Genomic DNA, 20925 nt, shown 5'->3' with positions numbered 1-20925 from the left:
TCTAGGTTCTAATGCCGCAAACATCGTAGCAATGTGATTTTCCTATCAAAATCTTTGGCCAAAAGAGTGATTATGTTCAAATTTCAATGCAAAACGTGTGACTAGGTTTATTTTTCGATTTAAAAATTTTTTTTCCTTTGTAAAATTAATATTTTTATTTTAATTTAATTATCATTAATAAATTTAGTTTAGTAATAATGGTTGATTTTATAATTAAAATAAATTTAAGAATATTTTTGTAATGTCATTAGAAAAGAGTGGTGACACAATTAAAAGGGCGACCACTTTTAAAAGAAGGGAAAAAAAAAAAAGCAAACCTCAATTGAACAACTGAATAACATTTTATGAAAAGCCCCTTATCGGATTTGAACCGATGACTTACGCCTTACCATGGCGTTACTCTACCACTGAGTTAAAAGGGTCCTTTTAGCCAATTCTTGGCCGAGTCACTATGTATATACATAGAAAATAGATCTATGTACATATATTACATACACTAACTTATTATATACTATACAATACATAAGTAGATGGATAGTAATTAGGGACTCATTTTGAAATCCCAATTAGTTAGTAGTAATGGGTTTTGTTTAACTTACACCTACTTGATTTTTTTTCCTTTTATAGTAGACAAATCCCTTAATGAAAGGATTCTTTCATTTCATTTTATCTCGAGTTCTATATTAATTACTATTAGATTTAAATTATAAAATATAGAATAGAATTCTATATTTTATAGCGAATGGTTAGAATGAATAATTCCTAAATTAAATTGAAATGACAAAAGCATTCTATGGAATCATAGAATCCGGAAAGATCCTTGTGAATCGAATTATTCCATTCTATTATATTGACAATTTCAAAAAACTGCTCATACTATGTTCATAGTATGATGGCAGTTGGGCACGTATGCCCCCATCGTCTAGTGGTTCAGGACATCTCTCTTTCAAGGAGACAACGGGGATTTGACTTCCCTGGGGGTAGGGTACTACAAAAGGAAGTTGATCATAGATTATGAATAAGCCTAAAATTGAATTGATTCTTCTTGGGTCGATGCTCGAGCGGTTAATGGGGACGGACTGTAAATTTGTTGGCAATATGTCTATGCTGATTCAAATCCAGCTCGGCCCAATAATTCACTCATCCATTATGAGATGAAGATATTTTATTTGTTCTTTCGAAAAGAATGTGTTATGGGGTCAAATAAATAAACCCGTAATTCATTTAGTCAAACCCTAACTACCCCCTTTGTCCACTACTATCACTACTCTTAGTCACTTCCTAAAATAACTCCCCATTATTCCCACATCTACAAATATTATGTTCATCATCATCCCATGATCAAGTAACCACATTTAGAGTCCTTATAAGAAATTGCTATAAATATGTCATGAAACTACATAAAATGGCAGACAATTCTACTCTTCTACATTCAATTTATTTTACCAAAAATACTTCCTTCAATCATTTAATTAGAAAGAAAGTTTATATATTCCTACCATTACTCCACAAAAATGACACTACCCTCCTACTTACAATCTATATTCTGAACCAAATATTCCTTCAATTGATCTGAACTCATCCTACAATCCGTTAATCTTGTATTCATTCATTATCATATATTCATTACTTTCTGTCTCCCGATCTGACTTGAGCGTCGGAGGGGTTTTCCGGGAAATCACCCCCGGACAAGGCTAACGTTGTATTGCAGGATTTGAGGTCTCATCAACGGAAGGATCATAAACACTTTCAGCATATTAGTTGTACCCGATTACACCTATCCCCAGATAATTTAAGTGTCTTTTACAATTCCTCGTTTCATTACCGAAACAGAATGATAAAAATTTCAGCTATATACTCTATTTTTTTTATTGATGAAAATGGAAATTTTGATCTATATTGAGATTATCACTACCCCGAGCGAACACTCATACGACCAACTCTGTACCAATGTGAAGTCAAAACAGTTGAAAGTCTAAAGAAACGAGATTGGTCGGGGGTTCACCAAAGTAGTTGGAAAACGGTGAGAGCTTTCGGGATCTCGCGGTTCGTATAGCGCTGCACCAAACGCTGGAGACTTGGTTCGTACTCGCCCAACACTGTTTCTAGAATTCCCATCGTATGATCGGACGCCATTTTTGCACTTCCAAGACTGTATTCATTCTTCTTCAACACTACGTTCAGAATTCATTTTCAAATTCTTATTTCTTGTAAGAATATAATAGTGGCGTAGGAGAGATAAATCGTATCAGATTCTTCGGCCATGGCAGAAGATGAAGCTCCTCTCGTAATGTCGCCGCCATCACCGATCATTACTTCCGCTGAAATCGATCTTGAAGCTGGTCCTTCTGAACAAATTCAATGCCGAATTTGTCTCGAATCTGACGGTTTCTTTCTCTTTTTTCTAGGGTTTCTTCTTTATGTGATGTTTTTTATTTTGCTAACTAATTTGTAATTTCTGATGTTTTGAATACGCATCTCACTTAAAATAATTCAATTCTTCATTTCAGAATTGGAAATTTATATGGTTAGGTTGTTTAATGATATTGATTGATTTGTGGTTTTATCTAGCATTGAGGTTGGTGGATATTAAGTTGAATTGCGGGATGATGATGTTTGATTAGCTTAGAAATAGGATATATTTATGTAAATGTACGTCTTTGATGGTTGTACATCTGTAAATATGCCGAATTGCGTTTAATACTTCTGAATTTTGTTCACATAGGAAAATTTGGCTTGATTGGTTTGGATTGTAGACTTGTGGACTATGGTATATAAAACTAAATTGAAGCAATTTTCGCAGGTCGGGATTTTATTGCTCCTTGCAAGTGCAAGGGTACATCAAAATATGTTCACAGAGAATGCTTGGATCAATGGCGTGCTGTGAGGGTATTTCTCGACACACTGACTCCCTTCCATGTGTAGGAAACTCAATTTATGTTGTTATTCCTGCTTTAACTTTCTAATTTCACTGTTGTTGGTTTTCAATGATTTTAATGTCTAATTACGACACGGGAATATCCTATGTGAACTAGTGTGTGCTATATTATGAACATCAATGCCATTGATTTTACAACTCATAGTATAGAGGATAGGTGCACTTTCACTGAAAATTCGGCTGAGAAATACAATTTGCTAAAACTGTAGTGCTCACTGTTGCCAATTATTTTTTTCCAATATGAACATGACAGTTGGGTTTACACGTTTGTGGGAAGTTTCTCTTGTTGGAGTAATTAAAGAACTATAGTGCTCATTGTGTTTAAAGTATCTCTTTGAGAATTTTCAAGTCATTAGATTAGTTTTGAGAAGCATAAAGAATTGAAAAGAATAGGTGGGCTCTGAGCTAGTTATATTTTGAATTGTTAGTATTGCAATCCCAAATTTGCAATTTGTTGAGCAGGGAAGCCACTAGATCACATATTGAAGAAGGAGCAAGGGCAGAATAGGGAAAGAAGGTAAGGTGGCTCATGAATCAATTACTGCTGAGAATGAAATCTTGGAGAGCCATAACAGAATGTTTCAGAATGCAGTAGGGGAATAATTGCTCAAGGGGAATGAATCTGTTATGTTAGAGATGAGGTGGCTGCAAATCTAGTAGTATAAATGTAGCAGTAGATTATATGTGAGAGCAAGCTAGAAGTTTGTAAGAAGTACCTATTTGGAATTAGAGTGTTTGTACTCGAAAACAATTTTCTGCAATATAAATCTTCTCTTCTTTCTCTCCTCTATAAAATATGTTGCCTTCTCTACTTTCTGCGTATTGAAGTTCTGGAAACTGATACAGCCAACATTCCAACGCAAATTAATACTGAAATGGACGAAAGTCCGTTCAGAGATAGCCCAAAACTCACAAAAATGAAACCCTAACCTCCCAACTAGCCGCAATGAACCAAACATTATGGCTTTGTGATAAACGCGCAACGGGAGTGACCCCACAACCAGAACCCTACAACCTCACCCGCACCCTCAACCAAAGAAATGACAAACACCCACAAACTGAACTTCATAGCTTTATAACTGACCTCAACTTTGACATTCTAAACACAACCAATCTATTGCAAACCAAAATTCATCCGAAAAGGCAATTGGAAAACAAAAAAACTTGACCTGTCGACCTTCGATGGTGAGATCCCTGATAGTTGGATTATTCAAGCTGAACGATATTTTCAGTTTTATAACCTCATAGAAGAAGTAATGGAAGCTATAGTAGTTAGTGTGGAGGGAGATGCACTATTGTGGTTCCAGTGGGAACATCAACAACAATCAATAATTAGATGGGAGGAATTAAAGGGGTTCATTTTACGTTAATTTCGCATCATTGATCAAGGTTCATTGCATGAACAGTGGCTTACAGTGCAACAAATAGGGATAATAGCATCTTACTAAAGGGACTTCATAGAGAGAGCAAATCCTTTAGGTAAAATCTTAGACCAAATGTGGTTGGGCTCATTTTTGAAAGGATTAAAGGAGGATGTAAGGGGGGAATTAAGGGTACATGGGCCTCAAATTTTATAGGAAGCAATGACTTGGGCAATTTGTATTGATTAAAAATTAAATCCCGAAGCTTATAGGATTTTGGGATCATCCCAAGAGCTAACCAGATATAAAAATCTCACCATACTTCTCTATCCTATTCTTACAACAACCAACACAGAAATCATTTCACCCATAACAACCCACGACCAAACCAAAACTACCATTCCCATTTCTCAAACCAAAACAACTCTCACTGAGCAACCTTCAATCCAAACAACCATACACCTCAATCTAGCTGTCAAAGAGTGACCCTATCCAATCGAGAAATGCTCGAATAAAGAGCTAAAGGCCTATGTTTTACCTGTAGTGACAAGTGATCCTCGAGTCACGTTTGTAAGAAAAAAGAACTCAGTGTGTTGGTAATTTTTGAGGATGAAAGAGCTTCTTTGGGAGGAAGTCGAGATGATTGAGGAGGAGACCTTACTTGAAGTTGACATATCTATAAGCTTAGTAGTCGGCCTAACTAACCCGAAAATCATGAAGATGAAGTACAATAGGAGGAGTAGAGTTGATGATTATGGTAGATCCTGGAGCTATTAATAGTTTTATATCTCTACACACAACAAATAGGCTGAAAATTCTATACACGAATCATAACAAGTTTGCTGTCACTTTGGGAAACGGGGAGAAATATCAAAGGAAGGGTCAATGTAGACAGTTGCATATTTAGGAACAAGGACTCACGATTTATGATGATTTCCTTATTTTAGGGTTGGGTAATACTGATTTGATACTAGGGTTGCAGTGGCTAGAAAGGTTGGGTGAAATAGTAACCAATTGGAAGGAGCAGGGTATGAAATTTTAAAGGGGGAATAGAGTGGTGGAATTGAGGGGAGATCCATCTCAAGGGTTCACTCAAATGTCACTAAGGGGGCGTTTGGCACAAGGGATTTCAAAGAGGGAATGGGACTGTAGCCTAAAAAAATGTCCTAGTGTTTGTTTGTTTGAAGGGAATGGGAATAAGGAATGGGAATAAAAATGGAGAAAGTCTCCAAGAAAAATGTCTTGGGAGAGGGTGGTATTTGGGTTGAGACTTTCATTCTTATATCTTTTATCCAGAAGATGTTGGACATATACCAGAAGATGCGTGAAGCTCCTCAAGGGCTTCCCCTTTGTAGAGGTATGGAGCATGCTATAACCTTGAAGGAAGGTTCGAGTCCACTAAGTGTAAGGCCCATATAGATATTCTCATTTTAAGAAGAATGAGATTAAATCATTCAACCATCTACTAATCCATTCTCAAGCCCGGTTATCCTTGTCAAAAGAAGGATGGCTCATGGAGGCTTTGTGTTGATTACCCGGTTTTGAATAAGGTAACGGTTTCGGACAACTACGCAATCCCCTTCATAGATGAATTATTGGATGAATTATTTTGGGCTAACATTTTTCCAAGCTTGATTTGAAACCGGGCTATCATTAAATCAGAATGAAATCAGAAGATGTGGCGAAAACAACCTTCCAGACACATGAGGGTCACTATGAGTTCAAATACGCACCGACAACCTTAGCCACGATGAATGAGGTACTCGGCCTTTTCTCCGACGTTTTGTATTATTATTTTTTGAGACATTCTGATTTATTGTAGAAGTGAGGAGGATTACTCTCAACATTTATCTTTGGTGCTCCGAACTTCAAAGACAAATTAGCTCTATGTTAACATGGGAAAATGTGAATTTGGGGTCAACAAGTGTCTTACCTAAGCCATGTTATAATTGGGAATGGGGTAGCAATGGGCAGGGCGAAGGTGGAGGCTATGTTGACTTGGTCAATACCTAAAAACTTGAAGGAGTTGAGGGGTTTTTTGGGATTGACCTGATATTATAGAAAGTTTGTTTGACAACATGCCTCCATAAACCTCTCACAAAACAACTTAAAAAGGATGCAATTGCTAAGGTAATAGGCTTTGACTTTGAAATAGTTTATAATTGGGGAGCATTGAATAGGGTGGCTGATGTCCTATCTCGTAGAGGAGAATCCATGATGAAATTGGGATCTTTATGTGGTAGTAATGGGGTGGACTAGAAAGCTTTAGATGCATATCGAACAAGATACTCCTCTAGCAGTCATTGAGGGAGTGGAGGTACTAAGGGGTTTGCAAATAGAGAATGGGTAGTTACGATACAAGGTTCGTTATCTGTTACCCGAAACTTTCTCTTTCATTGAAGTCATCTTAAGAGAATATCATGATTCTTCAATTGGTGGCCATGGCGGTGAACACAAGACCTATGGTTGAATTGCATCCAAATGGTATTGGGAAGGCATGAAAAAGCAAATAGTATAGTATGTGAAGCAATGTATTGTGGCGTGCGTCAAAGGCAAAAAACATCCACTCTGTCCCCAGCTGGGCTCTTGCAATCAATGCCCATTCCCAATCATGCGTGGGAACACATAACAATGGACTTTGTGGAGGGGTTACCAAAGTATAATGGCAAAGATAGTATATGGTGGTGGTGGACATATTGATCAAGGTTGCACATTTTATTAGATTGAAACATTCATTTTCAGCCCCCACTATGGCAAAAGAATTTGCCAAGGTTAGTGCATTACATGGGTATCCTTCCTCTATTGTCTCAGATCGAGATAGGCTATTCATGAGTGTCTTTTGGAGGGAATTGTTTAGGGTGCAATTTACCACACTCAAGAGAAGCACGCTGTATCATTCGCAAATGGATGGGCAAACCAAAGTGGTCAACAAAACCTTGGAGGCCTACTTACGTTTTTTCATCAATGGTCAACCTGAGAAATGGATGTCTTGGCTTCATTGGGCGGAATATAGCTATTATACTTTTCCACATTCTTCTACTAAAATCTCATCTTTTCAAGCTCTTTATGGGCAGGCTCCTCCTCACTTGAGGAAGGTAGGGCGTGGGGAAACATCAGTTCGCAGTTTAGAGGAAATATTGCAAGAAGGGGATGCAATACGAGATGATCTTAAATTTCAAAACAATTTATGAAGATGAATGAAGACAAGAAACAAAGATATTACTTTCAATGTAGGAGAATTTGTATTTTAAAGCTGCAACCATATAGGTAAAAATCTCTTGCCTAGCATTGAATGAAAAACTAGCTCCGAGATACTATGAGCTATACATGATCAAGAAAACTATTGGAAAAGCAGCCTATGAACTTGATCTTCCTCCTAATAACCGCATTCATTCGGTATTCCATGTATCTCAAATCAAGAAAGCCATTGGCTAACACCCAATTTCAGATTTCCTCACAAATTTCAGTTGAATTGGAATTGATTGCTAAGCCCAAGGCAATTTTGTATAGCTGTCACAGTAGGAATGGAGGATTAGAAGTGCCGGTGGAATGGGATGATTTGCCTACATCTGAAGCCACGTGGGAAGAAGCTGATTTGATCAAACTCCACTTGATTAGCTTTCACCTTGAGGACAAGGTGAGTTTCCAAAACGGGTGTATTTCTGTGCCTCAGGAGCAGGGAAGCCACTGGATCACATACCACTGAAGGAGCAAGGCCAGAAAAGGGAAAGCAACTGAAGTGGTTAATGAATCGATTACTGTTGAGAATGAAAATGAGTAGCTTTTGGACAGCCATAACAGAATGTGTCAGAATGCAACAGGGGAATAATTGCTCAAGGGAATGACTGTTGTATACAAGATGAGGTGGCTGCAAATCGAGTAGTATAAATATAGCAATAGATTATATGTAAGAGCATATTAGAATTTTGTAAGAAGAACCTATTTGGTATTGGAGTGTCTGTACAAAACTGAAGCTTTCTGTAGTTCATTCTTTCATTTTCAGCAATATAAATCTTCTCTTCTTTCTCTCCTCTATAATTTCTGTCTTCTTCACTTGTTGCCATCACTTAGGTCGTAGCACAATCACAAGCACGAGTACTAAATTATAACTATAACAAGAAACTAGGAGCTATGAGAAAGAAAAAAGAAGTGCTTTGCGTGAAAATCTGGGAAGCATGATAAATAATGCGAAGAATCATTGAGATGTTTAATGATGGTACAATAGTTTTTCTGGGACCTCTCCTTTAACCTTTGTCTCTTCTCACCTCTCAGTTAAGAGAATGTACGAGAATTAATGCAAAAGCAACCAAAGAGCCTTTTTATGCTTAGGGACATATAGCTAAGTCATGTAAAAGATTTAGTTTTCTAGATGACCCTTAGCTCCTATGTGCATTCCATATCTAGAAGAATTAACAGTAAAGGAACAAGTCAAGAAAAGTACTGTAAGCACCGCCCCGGTTAAAACTCCCATAACTCCTAGTACGAATCAAGCGTTTGGGTTTTTTTATATGAGTATAACTAATGGCCACATAAATTTCCAAGTAATTAGTGTGTTGTTGTCTCATGGTTTGTTGAATTTGTCCCTTCTCACACAATATGCTTTTCTCTTTGCAGGAGGGTTTCGCTTTTGCCCATTGCACTACTTGCAAGGCCCCTTATTATTTGAGGGTCCATGCTCTTGCAGACCGAAAATGGCGGACTTTGAAGTTTCGGTTTTTCGTTACAAGAGATATCTTGTTTATATTTCTAGTTGTTCAGCTTGTAGGTCACTTACTCAGTGCATCTGTTTTTTGATTTATTTCAAATACATGCTATTCCTCACATCTGATGGTTTATTTCCAGATTATTGCCTCACTTGCATATTTAGTCTATATGGTTGATGGCTATCAAGGGTTCTGGATTCAGCATTCATGGGGTTTCGATAATCACATCAGTTTCTACTATATATGCGGTAATAGTTCCAGAATCATGTGCATTATTATAGTCATGGGGGTTGAAATTTGAATTTTATTGGAATGGTATGCTGCTTGGGATTCTTTGATTCATTATTGGAGTTCTAAGCTGTCTATTTCTTAACGAATGATACATATTTTGGGGAAAGGATGGCGATTTCTGAGGTTCTATATGCATGTAGATTAGTAGATGACACCTAAAAAGTATTTTAGTCTATTTGTTGAGTAATAATTGCTTGACTATTAAGACAAATTTGGCCAGCAATGTGAATTTGATGGAAGTTGATGTTTTGCAAAATTTCATCTAAAATGACGTGAGTTATGTATTAGCTGTTTTGGAACTATTGAATATAGGAAGCATTATCTACCAAGTATGTGAAATTGAAGATTTTGTGGTGTAAACATCAAACGAGTATTTGATAGTAGAGATATGATGGGGTCTTTATGCCTTAAATTTTAAACCTACTGAAATCATATGAATAATTTTCTTTATATGGAGAAGTTCCGCGTTAGAGAACAAGAAAGATAATACTATCCCTAACTAAGTTTTGTCACATAGATTTTAATATTTTGTGCTGGTTGAGATAACTTTGACTCCACTAGTGTACAAAGTTTTGGTGTCTACAGTAACAAACCCTCAATTTGATAGATTCAACTATTATTTGGTGCTTAGACTAATTCGGAATCGATATACTCATCTTATAATTTTGTGTTTGGACTTTGGATGCTTTTGGCAGCTAATTTAACAATTGTGTGATTCAATATGATTCAATATACTCATTGATGCTCTAGTGTGGAACTGTTAATATATGTCTGAATTTCATGCTCATGTAATATGAATTCTGAGGATCAATGTGTTGTTTTTTTCACAAAAGTACTGATCCTGTTTCCTTCATTGTTAATGAGAAGAAGCAAGTTCTTTGGATTTCAATATCTCAAAGTCTACTTGTTTGATGTTCGCAATTTTATTTTCTTGCTTTACAGAATACTTATGCAATTCATTCTGCTTATATCACTGTCACCCTTGGGTTTCAGGTGCACTTTTATTTTTTGCTTTGCTCGGTTTATCCGGTTGTTTCATAACTTGTTATGACAGAAGGGTGCGGAATGATTTGGCTCAACCTTGTCGAGAACTTTGTCTTTGTTGCTGCCATCCTGGGTATACCCTTACTTTTCATTTATGCTTGCTGCACCAATCATTGCATACATGTCATATACATTGGATTGGTTGCTGTAGTCAAAGTTTACCGATTTTACATCTATGTGTTACAAATATTCAATAATAGATAAATATTCAAAGTTAATACACTGTATTGAAAGTAGATGCGCTTTGACAAGGCAGACATTATTGGCAATAAGAATAAGTTGTATCCCCTCTATCGCACATAATTTTATCGTAGGCTGACTTCGTAATCAAGGATATATTATAGATAGTCTAATAGAATATGATAGGTGTATGTTGTTTAGTGAAACCAAACCAAACCAAATCGATTTGATTAGTTGGTTTGGTTTTTCTTTATCCTGTTTAATTTGAATGGAAATAAAACCATTTTGGTGTTGGGTTTGGTTTCGGTTTTAAGTAGAAGGTTTTGTAGTGCTTATAATATAAAGTATGTGGCAAATGAAAAGAAAATACTTGAGCTTTAAATTGTATTAATTAATATCTTGTCGGAGTCGTTAAACCTGGTTTAGTGTGGATGCTATAAACTTTGTAGTATTTGGAATATTGAACTTTTGATCATGTATTTGAGATTTAGTTAGTTACAAATTTTAACTTTTGGTTTTGTTAATTTGGTTTTTCAGAGTGTACTTTTTGGTTAGTTTTGATTTACAAAAAAATTGGTTTGGATTTGTTTGAGAAATGAAAAACCACATTTAGTTTGGTTCAATTTGGTTATGTATTATAATCAAATCAAAAACTGAACTTACGTTCCTACTACTCTACTAGCAAGTATAATGAAAAATTGTGAATGGATAGAAGAATCAGTAAGAGACATTAGAATGATTTGTAGGGAAAAAGATTTGAAATAATAGAAGAAATAATTTTCAAACTCAAAGAGAAAGGTCGAAGATACAGTGAACCTCTTTTCAGGAGAGTTAATATATTGTGTAACAGGAGTATCGCTAATTTTCCCTCCCATTTTTTGTCCCTTATTTTCTTTGTTTGTCTCCTTATATCTTATCCCACTTGAATTGGTACCCTACTCATAATCCTAATCATAGTCACATGATGGCTGTTGTATTGTTATTTAGAACTTCTCGCTGTGCAAAATGCCGCTGCATTACATGTGATTTAGACTCCATTCTTTATGAGTTACCTAAACTTGTATGAGCTTATTAGTCCTTATTCTGACTCGTTTAAATATGACTGGCCCTGAAATGAGTGGAATATGTGAGATTTACCTTATTGATCCTAATTGAACTTATAGTCTCTTATATGACTCTGCCTAATTTATTGTGCTTAATTTATCCCACATAGAAGTGATAGAACATTATATGTAATAAACATGTTTTTGTATTGCAATTTATTGTTGCAACTATATTAGGTTCTAAAAGGTAAAATTATAAGCTATAATCAAAACAAATGTCCTGAACATCTTTAAGTCAGTGATATTTTCCAACTTTTCTATTCACATTGTGATGATAGAGAATCATGTGATAACTTCTGGATGACGCTGCATCTGCAAATTTCTTTCTAGAAAAAGACAATGTCGTAGCATCTTTTTTTTTTTCTCTATCTTCGCATTCTTTTGGATTAATAATTATATAATTACTGTGGGAGAAAAGGAATTACAGAGGGAGAGAAAAATCCATTTAGTCAAACAAAGACAGCAGGAAGAATTATCTAACATGCGATTGTGATATTAACGTGTAGGGGAAGCATGAATGCTTGATCCTTGCGAGTGCACAATCCATTCATTTCAAGACTCATGTTCACTGTATGTCCATAGACATCTGTAGTTTAAAAACAATTTTCCCACAATAGATGTAAGGCCTCAAACTGTCAAATCTAGAGGCCAGAACTTTGCTTTTCTTTAATCTTGCTCACTGCTCTCCCTTACCCCCAGATCCTGGCGAATCTCTCATAGTTTTCCATACCTCTCCGCTTCAACCACTATAGGCTTGGAAAAAAGCTTACCAGAAAATGTCAAGAGCCTAAGTTGAAGATATGAAATCTGCCCGTAGATTTATAATCGCTCTTCTTTTTATCGAACTCTTTAGAAGCCTTTTCAACTATCCATCCTGTTAGCACTCCTAAGGTTATCTCATGAATTCCCAGGAAGGTAAGGATCGAACTGTGGATGGCACTTTTGTAATGTGCAAGAGAACCCATTAAAAGATAGTACAGTCCGCATTCCACATGACACTTATCGTGATATATTCCAAAAAAAGCTCCAAAACGACTAAAACTAGAAGAGGTAAGCATAATAAATTTTGAAAATCATCCAAATAGAAAAGAATGTTCTGGACAATCATCAAATTTTGAATGAGACATAAAAAATATCTATAAAATGTAGTTTCTTACTCCTGGACGGCAATCCTACATGGAGCATTAATCTCTGAAGAAATCTTGGGAAGATTCCTAACATATGAGATGCTTCAAACCACCTTCTAGTCTAGGGCACCAGTCACCATTGACTAGCATCGAAAAACATGAGGTTCAGAGGCAACTCTGAAACTCTTGCTCCACATTGTCATCCAAGTTTCAACCACCCCATCACAAGCATTCAAAAGCTAAATATAAAGATGACATTGTAAGCTCGTCTTTGGAGTTCACCCTCCTAAAGGTAATATCCAGAATGTGTGCCTTCTGCAATTGAAGTCTTGCGGAGGTGTTGCCTTAAGTTGAGCTTCCATAATACTTCTTCCTATTCTATCAAATGTCTCATTTGATAATGCACCAATTTTAAGAAAAAGGGTTGGGAGACCATTTGTGACCACACGGGGGGAGTAAGGGAAAAGTGATAATCTAATGGCAATTGCGTAAATAGTTAGATCCTATGAGGGCCTAAGTCAAGAAATAAGGCTACCAAATAAGGAAATAGGACATTTGATAATTTTATCTTCATCTATTAATGCATATGTGTCCTTTTGATAGTTCTATCTCTTGTTAGTTATGATGCGCCATTTCATTTCTTTTTTAAGAAGTGCCTTTTGAAGCTATTAATTGTGTGAGGAGTTGTTTTCTCAGCTACACTTTTAGTTAATTTTTGTTTCATTTATGTAGGCTATGTGCAGACTGCCACGTACCTGGTACTATTTGTATGTGGACGGACTGTACTACATGTGCCAGTACAGCTGGTGAATGTGGGAGCTGCTTGGGAGGTGCTGGAGAAGCCGGGTTGCCATTAATGTTTATAATGGCTTTAATTGTACTTGGATTGTTTACAGTGATTGGAATTTTTTACAGTGTACTGGTGGCCACTATGGTTGGGCAACGAATTTGGCAACGCCACTATCATATTCTTGCTAAAAGGATGCTAACAAAGGTGACATCCCCTTGTCTCTATATGTGTGTACTGTGTCTAACAAAATCTTTTTCACTTAAGAAACAAATTGAAATTTCCACCTATTAAGTAATAACGTTTATTTGAAAACTAACCTCAGCCTGATAAGGATGTTCACAATGGATGGGATAGCTTATATTCAGGACCCTTAGGTAGGCAGTAGGCTTCCTGGTATGGATTTTTTGTGCTAGATTGACTAATCATTAAAGATCAAGAGGTCCATATTGTTAAGAATCTTTTGTTGGTATATCCTAGTTAGCCCATATTCTTCACTTATCCATAAAAATAGGTGTTGCAAAATATAATATTATTTTTTCAAAAAAATCATCATCATCATCATCATCAAACTTAGTGAATCCCGCCCATAGGAACTATGAGCAGGGTCTGGGGAGGAGAGGGGACAACCCATACCCATAAAATAAAATTGAAAGCCATTGTATGGAATATATTTTGCTATTTTTAAATGTGGTCAACTAGGCATAAGCATGCAACTCTTGAAGCTATTCATTCTATTTTATATGTTTATTTATTTATTTATTTTGAAACAAATTAAAAGGCTTACTTTTTATCTCATGCTTTCATTTAATTTGTTTGGCAAATCTCGCCCTTTTTGTACCTTCTTAGTGATTAGTTTGGATGGGTTGTGGGAGTCTGAGGTGCCTAGTGATTGGAGTAATTTGCAAATAGTTGACTTACTCATGAGAGCGAGTTTTCCTTGTTTTCATGGAAATTGCAAAGTTAGACAATTGTTGTGGATGTAGAAATGTGGCTTATAGATTAAACATTTGAGAATTTCTGTGTGTTGTTGAGGAATGAAAACCAGGGATGAGAATAGGTTGAATTTAGGGTGATTTTAGCTCCACCTCGAATAATTTGCTTGTCACCCTTGTGTTACCCAAATTTCCTTATCAAATCCACTCTGTTGCATAATTATTTACGAGAATTCAAATAATACTTCCTCTATATAATAGTTGCAATGTTTCTCACTTTCTCTATGACACACAAACTGAGAAAATCAAAATCAGGAATAAATTAGACAATATTACCCATATGATTAATTGAAGGGTGGTCCCCACTATAATACAGAACTTAGTACTCGATTTTTGTGGGGTTCACATATTGGAGTAGGTTTTGTATGGAGTTATGGACTTAGTCCACACTATAATAGTGTGCATCAAGCTGAATATTCCCTCATTTTCTATTTACATCACTTTATTCTACTCTTTAGATAGAAAAGTGCACACTATTATAATGTGGACTAAGTCTATACAAGACTTTTACCACTTGTGGAATATAGCTGTGGACCGTGAGATGCACAACAGGTGAACTTGATACCAACGGAATACCAAATTAAGAAATGTTGCAAGTATTTAGAAATTTTTCATAAGAGAACAAGTCATGATTATTAAATATGGATGAAGTATTAGTGTAGCTATCTTCTAAACTGTTTTTGATGGATCATCATGAATTTGAAACTGCTATCTTCAAACACATTGAATAGAGATCTAATTATATTACTCGAGTCATTGTATCTTCTTAGAAAACTTTATGAAAATCTAGTTTTTTTCTCACAACTCTCCATGTGCTATTTTACTGTTGCTCCTTTCTTTTCTGTGTCTCCCTGCATATTGTTTAGTATTGTTCTCAGGATTGCCATCTCTCCCATTTTTCCATTTTTAATTGCATATTAAGCCAAGTAGCGACCACATTAAACATATCTGCTAGATAGCATGGTTTATGTCTAAACTTGATCTTGGCTATGACCAATCTTGCCACTGTTGCGGTTTTAGAATGAACAGAAGTTAGGCCTTGTTTCTATAAAGAAAAAAGTTCCACTTTGAACTCCACTATGGCATTCTACATACATTTTTTGTAATATAGGGCCACAGTTTACCCTTTCTCTGCTTAGGAAACAAGTTGCACCAAAGTCAGTGGGTGGGCGGGGTTGGGGGGTGGGGGGTGGGGATATGATGGTTTGAGAGAAAGAAAGTGAAGAAAGCCCAGAATAGAAAGAGAGATAAACAGAGGATTACTTAGGGAGAGAGCACGAGAAGGTTATAATATACTAGTGCCCAAGTCACAGATAATTCAAGTTGCGCGATATCTAGAAAGGTAAATTTACCTCACATCACAATTGCTTGGCCTTATCTACTTCATCTCTATGTATTTTATAGTCAGACAATTTCTTGACCCAGCAAACTATTTACACAATAGGGACTGACTGACGCATAATGGAATATGTGATACGCTGGGACCAATGTGTCTTTTGCCCCTACTATTGATTAGCTTTCTTAATATAGCTTTATATTCACAAGTTTTCAAAATTGGTGGTTTGGCTCATAGGGGATGTGCGATTTGAATTTTAGATCTAGCCGAGGGTGGAATATCTGTCACCAGTACCTCACTCTCATAGCACTATTCCCATCCAATGACATTAAGTGGCTTTAACCTAGGGCATAAAAAGAGACATTTAAATCTTTCTTAGGAAGCGAAAATGTTTTTGGCAAATCTTAGATATTTACTAAGAATGCTCTCACAACGTTTGAGGTGAAACATGGTTTATGGTTGCCTTGTATTTTAAAGCTATAATTAAAGAAGATAAACTTTTTAGTTTGTTGCTCTCGCTTGTCCTTGTTTTTATTGCAAAATTGGACAATCCTTAGAATCAAATCTCTTTATAAAGGAACACAAATTGTGAAGCATGAGAGGGGTGTTGTGATTGCAGGATTAGGGATTTTCAACTTATTGACTTTTACTCTATTCTGTCAAACTCAGTTCAAACTGTCACTTTTCAGTTATTGTTATACACAAAACTTGGGTGAGACCGTCTCACTTGTGAGACGCGTCTTATTGCGCCGGCCCAATTGTATATATTTTTTTTACCAATTTCACAAATTAAAATGTCAATTTCAAGAGTTAAAAGACCAATTTCAAAGATTTGAAATTGACATTTAAGTCATGGAATTTGACAGTTTCAAGATTTAAAAGGTCAATTTCAAGACTTAAAAAAATAATTTTTAGACTTAAAAGACCAATTGCAGGATATTAAATTCTCATTTCAACTTTAAAATAGGATGATTCAAACATTAAGTTGATATTAAAAACTTTGAAATTGACCTTTTAAGTCTTAAAATTGGATTTTTAAGTCTTGGAATTGTCCTTATAGGTCTTAAAATTAGTACGTCAGAATTGTCCTTATAGGTCTTAAATTCTCACAAGAGAGTAATTGTTTGTTATATTCCATTCAGTTGAAGGCGGCTTAACTCAGATTCATTCCGTTAGAGAGACATGTCCTTTGCAATTGCTTTGTTAATGATTAATGATCATTCGATTGGTGGAAGATCTATTGCTCTCATGTGCAATTACAGTTGACTTAAAATGAGTGAGAAATTTTTATGGATTTCGTCTGCCATATCTATATCGAGGAGGGAAAGTTGGGTTGTGGAATTCTGAACTTTTGTCTCCCTCTATTTTGAATTGATTATTCATTCATAAATAGATTATGGGCAGATTTCCCATTGAATTTTGGTTAAAAGCATGGCCGAACAACCAATGATATCTGATGGAAATGACCGAAAGGTTGATGTTACAACCAGAAATGAATTTTTTCTTTGACCTCGTTGGCCACCTTTACAGTCATTGGTCATGTTGCCGCTAACGAAAATTATTCATGACTCGTGATTCATCACTATTTTAGGAATGGTTGCAAATTTTTATTTCTAGATGGAAATAGTACTTTATCTAGAATGATAAACAGATCTGAAAGGAGCCAATGTGATATCACCTGGTGAAATTATTCTTTTGGCAGCAAGACGCCAAGATGTATGCGTGAACCTTATTATTAGGTCTACACGAGAGCAGCTAGCTATGCTTAGCGAGGTGTATCTGGTTGCTCTTTGCAGAGAATTTGGAGTTAGCTAGTTTATTGTTATTTTAGGATGTTTATGATGCATTAGATGCAGTCCATGGTGGAAACTGGAAACAACTTTGTAGGTACATATAGCGAATTCACTTGTATAAGAGAGGTTATTAAGCTGCATGGTTTTGAAATTAATACTTGGATACCATTCCATATAGATGTCTACATATTTTAAATAGGCGATGACATTAAATTCCATTTTAATGGGTGTAGTCCCATGAGATTTGTGAATAGTAGACTTTTAAAAATTATGGCTTTTTACTTTGGAGGTGTTTGCACTGCCTATTAGGAGTCAAGGCAGACAGTAACTGTGTTACAGGTGCTCTTCTTACCTTCTAAATTCTTTTTAATGGTGAATGAAAGGAGAATGTTTCATGAGGGGTTTAGAAAGGGATGGTTCCCAGTTCCCACTAGAGTGATGTTCATTTTTCAAGGCTTATGCTCTCTAAAAAAGGTTTCCCTAATCCTAAACAACATAGCAGTTTAATTTAACTATTCGCATCTAGAAGCAAATTGTGATTTTTTCGATGAGGGATAATGAAGTTGGGTTCTGAATAACGAGCGTTCCATTTGGATTCCAACTCTGAGTCAGAAAAATAATATGGAATAGATCAGTTTCTTAACTGATACTTCTAGTGGGGAACAGAAGAATTAATTCTTTCCTTGGTAGTTGTATGTAGAGAGATGTTTACTAGTAACCCATCAATACATGAGACTTTTAGTTGTAATAGTGATAATATATGTGTCAATGGCCCCTTTTCTCGGACAGAGAATCTTGAAGAACTTTGAAACAGAGTAGAGTAAGATTCTCGAAATTGATAGGTCTCTGGAGATTTGACTATGTTTTGGCTCCTTGTCAATTAAGGTGTAAACGAACAAGGCTTTGGCCTGTGTAGTAGCATACTGGTTTGTTCCTCTTCTTTTCTGTTTGAGGTTTTTCTGTTAGTTCAACATGGATTCCTTTCTCGATTAGCCGCTGAAAGGGTGTGGGTGCACTACTGCCTGTGATGGTGTTTAGGCTTTGTCCTGTGATGTTTGGCTCATATATGAGGGGTGTAGGTACACTACTACCTGCACCAAAATTGATAGATCGCCTGAGTTTTGGCTATGTTTTCTGAAAGATGTTTTGAATCTCAGTCTTCACATAGAAAAATTACACAAAAATGGTGGTGTTTGAAATGCAAGCTGTGTACTGGCTTTTCATAACAATGCAGTATTATTATGAAATATAATTGATGATTTCTTATCTTTCCCAATTTTCAATCACATAGATAACTACAAGCTACTCCTATAACATAACTTAACTACATGATATGCATCATCATATGGTACAATTGATGCTTTATATTTATTTAGCTTTTGATCATTGTTTAGACACAAACAAGAATTCATGATTTGCATTCTCTTGACACCTCTTTTACTCTGTTGTGTCTTCAAATAACTGTTCAAACCTTCCTCCTGAAACTTTTGTGAATTTTTACAGGAATACGTAGTTGAGGATGTAGATGGTGAGATGTCGGGATCTGAATGGACTCCCCCGCCTCTCCCAACAGAGCATGTAGCACAGCTTAAATCTTTGGGGCTTCTGTAATTTAATTTGCCGAACGCGCAGGTGCCAAAGCATAGCGGTGCTCTTTGGGAAAAGCTTGACATGTAACTTTGTTGGATCCTAAGGTAAATGATCAAATGGTCTGTCGTGGAATCAAATTCGGGTGATGGTCTTCACCTGCTTTATTTTTGTACAGGTACAAAATCTGATTACATTCATATACCGATTTATAGTTTGTCAATTGGCATCATTACTTAGCGCGCTTTAATGTGCCGTATCATATGTTTCCTTATTGAGTCTCTAAATTGTATTCACATATTAGAGTTGCTCGTCTTGAGCTTTAATGCCTTCTTTTCTATCTTGTACTTTTATTTACCGTGATAAGTTGACGTTTAACATCATCCAAACATTTGAAAAAATAAGCTTATTTTCAAAAACAATTCCTATTTCGTGAAATTTTAAATTTTAAAATAAACGTTTTCATGCCAAAGCTGAGGTTAGGTACTTTTTTGCTATTACTAACAGCGAATAAATAAACTGGTCAAAAAAAAATCAACTCCCTTTATTCGCTAATATTAACAGCGAATAAAAGGAAGATAATGTCATAACGTTTGAAAGGAAAAAAAAGTTAAATATCATGATGTTGTCTTTCTTTTGTTCGTTGTTCATTTTTTTCGCTGTTAGTAACAATGAACAAAGTTAGTAATTTTTTTCCCTGACCTTAAGTTCGGATACGGCGATTTTTATTTTGAGCATTAAAAGTTTTTGAAACTTATTTTGGAAATTATTTTTTAAAAAAATGATTTTATTTAATTTTTCCAACATCCATAGTCATTAAATGTGCAAAGTTCTATTTTTATTAACCAAATCTCGAATCGGACCATTCTAAAATTGGAACGTATTACTAATATCTAATTATTTTTAAAGCTTATATGATCACTTTTTTGTATAGCTTATGTAATAACTCTTAAGGCTTATGTGAGCACTTTAAAAGGTTTATGGGATCTTTTTTGTTTTACTTTGTAATTATTTTTAAAGCTTATGTGATCACTTTTAAAGCATATTTGATTTCTTTTAATATGATCACTTTTAAAGCTTATGGAGTGTGGTGGTGGTGGACTTGAAAATTAAAAATGATCGCATATGCCTTAAAAGTGATCACATAGGCCTTTAAAGTAATGTAAGACGCTATCATATGCGAACAAATTTAAATTATGTTTTACCCTATAACAACTTGTTAAAAATAGTAAGTGGCAAATAGGGGTTGTTCCTACTGAGATTATGATTATTAGTTTTAAAGATACTTTTAAATTACCTTTTTTATAGAAAATATGTAAAGTAAAAAGATTAGGGGAAATGAGTTATTAGGGATGGTCATGGGTCCAGGACCCTGTAGGACCCGCCCCGGACCCGCCCCTTTTATAAGGGTTTGGGTCTTAATTTTTGAGACCCGTCGGATCCGGGTCCGGGTCTGGATTCAAAAACTTTTTTACGGGTCCGGGTCCGGGTCCTAAGGTGAAGACCCGGACCCTAAACTTTTAAATTTTAAATTTTATATTTTTGAATTATGATATTAATATATTATGAATGGATGGCGTGGGGCGTGGGCCATTCTCAATTCTGATATTTTATATTTCTTGTTCAGTGATTAAATTCCATCTCACAATTAGAATGAGAAAATTCATACCAAGTATCATT

The 20925-nt window shown here is 35.6% G+C and overlaps 1 protein-coding gene across 2 annotated transcripts; it reads left to right on the top strand.

Moving 5' to 3' along the window:
- The first annotated feature begins 1899 nt into the window (after positions 1 to 1899).
- Positions 1900 to 20854, top strand: LOC130807637 (uncharacterized). 2 transcript variants are annotated; one of them, XM_057672913.1, is made up of 7 exons: positions 1900 to 2387; positions 2804 to 2889; positions 8914 to 9060; positions 9142 to 9250; positions 10287 to 10410; positions 13480 to 13741; positions 19162 to 20846. In XM_057672913.1, exons 1-7 carry the CDS (start codon positions 2264 to 2266, stop codon positions 19267 to 19269), a joined length of 960 nt encoding a protein of 319 aa, XP_057528896.1. In that variant the 5' UTR covers positions 1900 to 2263; the 3' UTR covers positions 19270 to 20846. The 2 variants fall into 2 exon arrangements, with proteins under 2 accessions (XP_057528896.1, XP_057528897.1); XM_057672914.1 differs by lacking the exon at positions 1900 to 2387 and having other exon boundaries at positions 2804 to 2921; positions 19162 to 20854.
- The last annotated feature ends 71 nt before the right edge of the window (positions 20855 to 20925 follow it).

The sequence above is a fragment of the Amaranthus tricolor genome, chromosome 3 (genome assembly GCF_026212465.1).
Source record: "Amaranthus tricolor cultivar Red isolate AtriRed21 chromosome 3, ASM2621246v1, whole genome shotgun sequence".
NCBI classification, from domain to species: domain Eukaryota; kingdom Viridiplantae; phylum Streptophyta; class Magnoliopsida; order Caryophyllales; family Amaranthaceae; genus Amaranthus; species Amaranthus tricolor.
This window is presented reverse-complemented; position numbering and strand designations above follow the sequence as displayed.

Bases quoted from the DNA above. Each gene is read 5' to 3' on its own strand.
- LOC130807637 (XM_057672913.1), top strand. From the start codon at position 2,264: ATGGCAGAAGATGAAGCTCCTCTCGTAATGTCGCCGCCATCACCGATC. The intron at 2,890-8,913 runs GTATTTCTCGAC...TTCTCTTTGCAG, and splicing joins ATCAATGGCGTGCTGTGAGG to GAGGGTTTCGCTTTTGCCCA. The intron at 9,251-10,286 runs GTAATAGTTCCA...CTTGGGTTTCAG, and splicing joins CAGTTTCTACTATATATGCG to GTGCACTTTTATTTTTTGCT.